General features: G+C 40.8%; 1 protein-coding gene across 1 annotated transcript in view; it reads left to right on the top strand.

Annotated features, from left to right (window-relative positions):
* Positions 1–5902: 5902 nt before the first annotated feature.
* COMMD9 (COMM domain containing 9) overlaps positions 5903–8842 on the top strand; it is a 15635-nt gene continuing 12695 nt past the window's right edge. Inside the window, exons 1-3 of the mRNA XM_044436608.1 lie at positions 5903–5963; positions 7339–7464; positions 8322–8461. Of these exons, the coding sequence (XP_044292543.1) occupies positions 5913–5963; positions 7339–7464; positions 8322–8461 (317 nt within the window). The 5' untranslated portion in view covers positions 5903–5912. The remainder of the gene's footprint in view (positions 5964–7338; positions 7465–8321; positions 8462–8842) is intronic.

Raw genomic sequence — 8842 nt, 5'->3', positions numbered from 1 at the left:
GGCAGCTTAGTGCAGGGCAGTGCTAGGTAGACAGGATTTTTCCCTCTTGTTTATGCTTTGTCACCAATCTGCTGCTTCGAAGTGCTTATTGCTTTGTGCATTAAAACTGGTTTGCCCCTTTGAAAGCACTTACAGTCGTACTTTCAAAATCTGACCAACCTTTTTTCATACAGTATTGTTTCATGGATCTTTAACAAATCTTTTACTCCATTTTCATAAAAACCCAGATTGTGTGCTTTTGAGGACAGCTTGCAAGAGGTATACCATACTATTTGGTTGTGCTATGCTGTGGCAACACCCAGGTGGTTTGCAACTTGCTCCCCTAAGGACACGGGTGAGCTACAAAGAAGCCCATGCAAAGGACCCTGATGAGATCCTTGCCTACTCATTCCCAAGAAACAGAGAGCCCTTGTGAACTGTGGAGACTAGTTTTACCTAATATTGGTAGTGGCAGCTGATACCAGTGGGCACTGCTGCACCAGCCTTGCACCCTTGGTTAGGATTCCCTGCCAGTACCAGGCACCACAATATCCCATGAACCAGCACCATGCCAACATGAACGACAGGTATCTGCAGAGACTTGAGCTCAACAGGGGGCAGAAGGACAGCTCAAGACCTTGAGAAAGAAATCTCCTGCAGCTATTGTAATCAATAAGGAAGCATCTCTGCCAATTACCAAGCTCCGATCAATGAGTCCAAATTACACTAACAACAAGTCTGCCATAGCAAGATGGACTTGTTTGCATGGCTGCAAGGAACTTTAAATCAATAAGCATTTGAGCCCTGCTGTTAACTAGCCTTATTTGTATGCCTCTTCAATTTAGAAATGTTTGAGGCTTATTTAGTAATAATAAGCAACACTGATGCCTTCAGGGAAACATTACAAATAGTATTAGTAGCACATTATGAGAGAAGTGATCTGGTGGCAGCAAGCATCTTCTTTGAACTAGCCAAGTATTTGTGGGCAGAAGCACTATGAGTCAACAAAATAATGTCCTTCAAAAGCTATGCAGAAAAAAGGCCCTCCAATACATGCTTACTCAGGAGTAAGTCCCCTGAATTCAATAGAACTTATTTCTGCGATAACATACAAAGGAATGTACTTTAAGCTGACCTTAGAAACCTTTTGCCACACAGCAGGGACCAGATCAACCACTAGAACAACAGCTCCAGTGCCATCTTTTGAGTGCAAGGTAATGCAGAGTAAGAAAAGCAGCAGTTTACTCTGCAGACACTTATAGGGACAAGACTATGCAACACAATATTGTGCTGGTCAATTAACTCTAAATCACTTTGAAGGAAAGAAACTGCTACATACGAGCAGTCTTACATACGAAAGAGACTTGTACAAACACACATCTGGTAGCTGTTACAATGTCCCATAGGACCACAACAGCCCCGACTATTGCCTTTCTCTATTCAGATTAATTTATGAGCCCTGTTTGATTGTTTGTTTATCTGAGTGGGCTGAGTCCCTTTTACAGGGAAAGTGTCTGGATCTCTTTCAGAGACCTGAAGAAAATAGTTTTGAACCTTGATAGTAGCGCAAATTACTTTTAACAGGTTAAGTTATATTTATTGAGGAGTGAATTAATTGGTTGTGTGCTGATTATTTCCTTGGGGTTTTTCCCCCTCATTATATGGGGATTTTAAATTCTTCGTTTCCACATACAATCTGTCAAAACAGCTGCAATACTTCAACTTAACTATAGTTTTATATAGTATATCCATAGAGTTTAAATCATCTGGCCAGAACCTATTCCAAAGATAAATGGGATCCAACTTTGCGGAAAGTCTTGATGGAGTTCATTCTTCCCTCCAGCAGCAATTTAGAACTTGTTCTTGTATTCATTGCCATGGCAGTCCAAATCATTGTTTCCCCATTATGCCAGAGATGGTATTATATCGATCAGCAAGCTTTTGCTAAAAGGATCCTTGCAGCTATTAACACAATATCACTTCCACATTTCTAGGAATCCTATCTTTAATATCACCTAGCAATATAGTTGTTGGGGTTAGTGGCAACTCATAGCCTGCAATTTCTCCAATGCTGTTCATTATCATCCATTTTTCCATAACAGAATTACAAAGCTACAATATAGGAGCAAAAGTCCTCTAAGTGTCTGTTACTGCTCAGTACATCCTAGAGTTCCTGGTTGCTATTCAGTACTACATATATAATGTGTTACGAAAAGGTTTGATTTTATAGTATGATTTAATCAAGAGAGCCAGTGCGGTGTATTGATTAAGAGTGCTGAACTAGGAATCAAGAGATCTGGATTCTAGCTCCCACTCAGGCACAGAACTCAGAGTGACTCTGGGCCAGTCACAGATGCTCAGCCCAACCCTACCTCACAGGGTTGTTGTTGTGAGGATAGTTTTGAGAGGAAGAGAATTGTGTAAGCTACCTTGAGTTCCTTGGAAGGAAAAAAGGGAAGATATAATAAACAAGATGCTTGGCAGTAGTGGAAATGATGTTGCACTGGAAGAAAGGAAGTTGTAAACTAGACACAAGAGAGGAATCCACCTAAAGTTAGATTTGTGCAAGAATGGTAGCATAAGCACTGTTGCTGGTGATTGTGCAATGAAAAGATCCCACAGTTCAAGTAGCACTACTTCAGTTTACAAAATGTTACTAGATACTGACCACTCCCTTTAATCTGTTTTCGGTATTGTGAGTTACTTTGGATGGAAAGGCAGGCTGCAAATAGATAAAACACAGCTAATAATTAAGTACGTGCTACATTGCTCTGCTTGGACACAATCAAGGAACTTGAACTTAAGGACAGGCACAAGTTCCATGAGATAACCTACAAGAGCAAGTTCCACAAATCAATATTGTGCATTTTCAAGCTACTGTAAGCTGTACACCAGCACAAACTTTTGATTGGGAAATCAAGGCTTTCACATCGAACAATCAATTTTAACTTAATTGCATGACACATTTTTGCAGGTGGAAGCTTTATACAAAATATCTGCCCTTCTCACATTGCAAAAAAGGACTCTCTATTCAGTTCTCTTTAAAGTCTCTTTAATGTTTTAAAAGAATCCACATAAGTAGTCCCTCCCTACAGCTGATCAATCTTAATTAATTTCAAGAGGCCACAGATGGTAAAATGATACTTTCAAACAGCTCCCTGAGGAATCCCATTTTCAACTGCTCATTAAAAAATAAAAGAAAAAGAAAGACAAGGAATTATACATCTTCCCAGAATTTTTTCTATGCTTGCAGAAAATCTAAATGTTGAATTATAAAACAGTTCTTCTGCAAACAGGAGCCCAGTCCCTTAGGTAAGTCCTGCATCTCCAATGCAGTGCAAACAATATTTGCATGTTTGGTTGGATGCATTCTTTGATTTGTTCCAGGGGAGAAATGCAAATGTAGCCAGGCTTGCCACAGTTTAAAATATACACAGATAAGGAAGGCTTTGAAATATATAACACGTAAGACTCAAGGGGGGTGGTGGGGGGTAATGAATTAAATAGGGTATACCTTGAAGATTTTGCTGACAGAGATAAGATTTAATTTTTTTGTATGGAAAAAATTGTTCTCAGCATCTAAGAACCATAAAGGTAGAAATTAAATTTTGTACGTTTCAAAATGAACTTTATGTTGCAGGATCCAAGCATGAGGCAAAAGCTGTGGAATCTTACAGAGAATGTGTTTGGTCTATGTGGGATGTTGTGCAGGCTTGCTGGGTCTCATTGCCATAATTCAGCAGAGAGTATGAGCCTTGTTCTGTCACTACCTACTCAGAACTAAGTCCCATCAAGTTCAGTGGGGCTTACTCACCAATACAGGATTGCAGCTTAAGCATGAGTTTTGCCTTGAGCTTCAGTGAAGGGAGAGCATTTAGACTGAATAAGGAGGGCTAAAGAACATCTTTTTTCAAATTTAAACCAAGAAAGTAGCACCTAATTATTAAAATATAATTAATTCCTGATCAGCATACATTAGCTCTTCAGGAGAAAGATATGGAATAGCCACTGTGGCAGGTAGAGAATGTATGAGTTACATTTACAATGAACTCAATGAACAGTACAATTATTAGTACAAGGGGAAGAAGGGGGAACACAGTTGGTAGCAGAGTGAGCTCTTATAAGCAGGTGTTAAAATCAGGTCTCAAAGTAAGTTTGGTTGGGCTTTCTCCTAGTAGTTGGAGCAACTCCCTTATGAGGAAAAAGTACAACAGAGAGGATAGTTAAGCATAGCGACAGGATAAGTAAGGGATGCATGATGGCGATGTTCAGAATCATGCATGGTGTGTTGTGGGAGACATTTTTTTTCTTTCTCCCATAGTACTACATATGGTGACATCCTATAAAGCTAAGTGGTGGGACACTCAGGACAGATAACCCAAAGTACTCCCACATATAAAATGTGGAACTGGCTATCACAGGAAGTAGTGCTGGTCACCAATTTGGACACCTTTAAAAGGGGATTGGATAAGTCCTTGGAAGAGAAGGCTATCATGGCTGCCAGTCTTGATGGCTGTGTACTGTCTTTGAGGCTGCATGCTTGCATGCACCAGCTGGTGGGAAGCTTGGGCAGGAGGGGGCTGTTGTACTTATCCTTCTTGACAGATCCTGTGTGCAGCTGGCTTGCCACCATATGAACAGAATGTCAGACTAGATGGACCATTAGTCTGATCCAGAATGTCTTTTCTTATCGTTGTACGTACAGAATTGCAGCCTTAGGCAATGCTGCAAGCAACATCTGTTTCTCATCACTAGGTTACTACTAATAGTATTTCCTGAATGTTTACATTAGGAAATATTCATGTAATGTGCTCTCCCCCCACCATGCAGATATCATATATGATATGAGGAATGCTACAACCTTGGTGACTTTTCCCATGTTACTTAAGCAGCAAGAGAACTACGCAGTGCAATCCCTCTCCACATTGCAAAGGTAACATCAGAGGCTCCAGCTCACATCAGAAAAGCACATGGTGGCAGTGCCTTTCCCAGGCACTGAGCAATGATGAAAAATTGGGAGCCTGTGCTGTGGCACTGCTAAGATGGCACCATGCTTCTGCTGTTACCTTCTTGTCATCCCAGTCCACAACATAGGAAAGAGCCACACTATAATGGTCCCAGGTGACAGACAGAGAGAGAGTTAGAAAGGAGCACACAGCATCTAAGGTGTCATTCCATGTAACTTGTGAGCTAGCTCTTATAAAACACATAACACTCACTGAGGCTTTTAACGAAACACACGAAACTGCCATTTTGAAATGGTAGTAGCAGCCTTTATAGGAGAGAGCAGCATAGGATGCTGTCATCAACATGCTACTTACTGGAAAACAACAACAAAACAACCAGAAAGCGGAGGGGTTTTTTATTGTCGTTGCTGCTAAAATGAGGGTCTATTCAAAGCACACAAACTTGTCGGTGATGGGCGTCTTATCATTTTTGAAATGCTCAAAAGGATGTGCAGCCCATGCTTGCCAGCCCTTTTGTTCCTAGTGGAAAGAAAGGACACTGCATGTCGCCTTAACAGTGCATATGCTTTCTAAATATAAGCAGGTCGTCCTCATCAGCGTCTTTGCTTTTCCTTCCTCAAATATTTCAAACTACGGATATCAGCCTAATATTGTGAACTCTGTGGCAATGTGTTATAATCGAAACGATCGTCGTTTTATAATCTTAACCGCCGCGTAATTCATTCCTATAAAATATATGCAAGGCCTGTCTGAAATAATTCTGCTTAAAAACAAACAAACAAACAAACCTAGAGATGCCAGTTAAATGATGCGAGAAAAACGGGTTTCATTGAACGCCATTGTGAGTCTGTCAGGTTGCAATAAGACTACAGTTCCCAGAATGCAAAGCGGATAAAGTCCTTACCATGTGATTGTAGTTCGTCTTCCCTAATGGTGGCTTGTAGCTTATCACATGACAGGGAAAATATGGCTGCGATGGATGAGGTTCAGTTTTCGGCGCTGCAGATCTTATTGAAAGTACGTATGTTTATTTTAATTTTGGGATGATAGTATTTCCTGCGAAATCTCTCAGTTCAATGCCCTTTGGACTAAAAGGAGGTACTGAAAAGCGCCTTTTTCTCATGGCAGACCTAATTTCCAAGTGCTATAGAGTTTTGATGTCGTTTACCTCTACTATAACCTCATCAGTTAAGTCGGATAGGGATATTCATGTCCAAGAGAAAAAGCTTTGTTTATTTAAAGCACTTCTGTTCAACTTTTCAAATGAAAGAACTGCTAAAGAGGTTTGCAGAGCCTTTAAAAACCATCGCTATTCATGTATGCCATCTAGAATAATACAAAAGAAAAAACGGATGGGGAGGGAAAAGGAAAAGCAGTCAGACGGAGGCCTCTGTTCTTAAAGTTACAGTTCAGTTGACTGTAGAACCAGAACTGGAGCCAAGATCTTAAATCACAGGGAAGTCCAAACTATAGCATAAGATTATTGTTCACTTAAAAACAAATCTGTATCTGAGTAGAAGTATATATTTTCAAGTAACTTATTTAAATGGATGTTGACATATTATGCTTTAGATGTTTAGTAGCAACATGCATTTTCACTCTTAAAAATAAGTTCTCGTATTAAATATAATTTACCACTAGATCTGTTTGAATAAGGTTAAAAACTTAAATCACTTGCCATGTGTGAACCTTTGGAATGGACTTCCTAAAGAGGTCCAACTGGTGCCATCACTACTTTCATTTCGGCTCCAGGCAAAAGCTGCCCTCTTTTGGAGGTATTTTGAGACCTGATTTTAACATCTGATTATAAGAGTTCACTCTGTTACCAACTGGGTTTCCTCCTCTTCCTTTTGTACTTATAATTTTTATGTACTGTTGGCCTGTTTTTTTAATGCTCTTAGCCACCTAGATAGCCCTGTCGGGTTCTTCAGCTGCCTATAAAGTTGAAAAATAACTAAATGTATTCAAAGAAAACAACTGTAGATACTATATCATAGCTGTCTGGGTGGTCCCCAGATGTGTTGGACCACAACTCTTCATGCTGACTGAGAATAATGGGAGCTGTGGCCCAATACATCTGGTGACCAGCAAGCAGAGGAAGGCTGCTCTAGCAGGGCCTGACATTATGTTTTCCTTTCTTTTTTTCTCTTTTACGTAGAAGTGCATTTTCTCTGCAGATTAGAATAATAAGGTACTAGAGTTGGAAGGAGCCAGCAAGGCTGCTTCATCCAACCCCAGCTCAATGCAAGATTCCAAGTTAAAGCATATTTAAGTATCATAGTTAGCTGCAGTGTTACAGATTATTTCCCATGAATTAACATACACTACATCTAAGCTGGTGGCAATTGCTGTTATGTTTCAGAAATGACCACTGCTTGTTTTTCTTTGCTAGGCTTCATCCAAAGATGTTGTCCGGCAGTTATGCCAAGAGTGCTATTGTAGTTCAGCGAGTGGCTCAGACAAATTGATGGAGAGCACCTGTGCCAGTCTCTCAGTTGCACCAAATGAAGCAAATCAGGTAAGAAGCTGATGGGCACTTCTGATCTAAGCTGCAGTCCTATATGCACATTCCCTGCAAGTTTTACCATTGAATTCAGTGGAACATGTGAATAGATGTGCATAAGATTGTTAGTCGTGTGTGTGTGTGTTATTCCTTATTTCAGCAGATGCTGCTGAAGGACATCTAGGCAAGTTCTGAACCATGAGCTTCAGCCTGTAGGCCATAACTTGAGCCAAGGGGAATCCCAGTCTAGCTTACTGGGGTTTTGCAGGTGGTCATGCCATCTTTCCTTGACTTCACCCCCTTTCTGTTAAATGCTTGGTGGCTTCCCAGCCTTTGCCTTTTTTCATGCTGAAATGTTGACATGCTTCTCCTAAGGCTTAGTTCCCGGCAAGGACAAAATGTAAGTTAAAATACGTAGGCTCTGCCCCTTTGGCCTTTGGCTTTGCCTTGTGTTGCTTTCAGCTCTACCTTCCTCTTGACTGCCTCCCCACCCCAAAACCACCTTCAGAATTGAATTTACCCCGTGCACTGAATGAGGTCAACATACCTAGTCTAAGGAATAAGCAGTGGGATCTAAGGAAAAACTAGCATTGAGCCCTGACTTTATGAACAAAGGGCAGAGAGAATCTTCAAAGGTGGAAAACTGGGGCCAGATTGGGAATGAGTTGACACGGATCATGCAGGACAGTGCCTGTATAACTTTATTTTTTGGGGAGAGAGGGGAGAAGCCACCAAGGCAGCTTCAGCTACAGGCAGTATAGAAATGAAATAAATGATTTTTAGAAAATAGGAGAAAGATTGGGATGTTTTCTTGTCATTGTGATTGAAAGTAACATGAAACCTAAACTTTTTCTATCATTTTTTCCTTACAGTTAATCCATTCTTTGCACAGCCTAACAAGGCATGTGGTTTACCATGGCCTGACATCTCCAGAAGAAATTATTTCCCTCTTTCCGGAAGGATTTCACCAGAACCTTAAAAATCTCCTGACCAAGATAATTTTGGAAAATGTGTAAGTGACAGCTTTCTGGGATTGGACAAAGAACAAACAACGATTGGATGTCATGTCAAACCATGGTTAAAGAAGCTTAACTTGAGCATGACATGATGTCTGAATGACAAATTATTGCTACTTCATTAAGAGAGGATAAAGGTAAAGGTTCCCCCTTGACATTAAGTCCAGTCATGCCTGACTCTAGGGGGCGGTGCTCATCTCCGTTTCCTAGCCAAGGGAGCCAGCGTTTGTCCACAGACAGTCTCCGTGGTCATGTGGCCGGCATGACTAAACACCAAAGTGCACGGAACGCTGTTACCTGCCCACCGAAGTGGTACCTTTTTATCTACTTGCATTTGCATGCTTTCGAACTGCAAGGTTGGCAGGAGCTGGCTCCCT

Source organism: Varanus komodoensis, unplaced genomic scaffold (assembly GCF_004798865.1).
Source record: "Varanus komodoensis strain SLA01 unplaced genomic scaffold, ASM479886v1 scaffold3, whole genome shotgun sequence".
Classification (NCBI taxonomy): Eukaryota; Metazoa; Chordata; class Lepidosauria; order Squamata; family Varanidae; genus Varanus; species Varanus komodoensis.
This window is presented reverse-complemented; position numbering and strand designations above follow the sequence as displayed.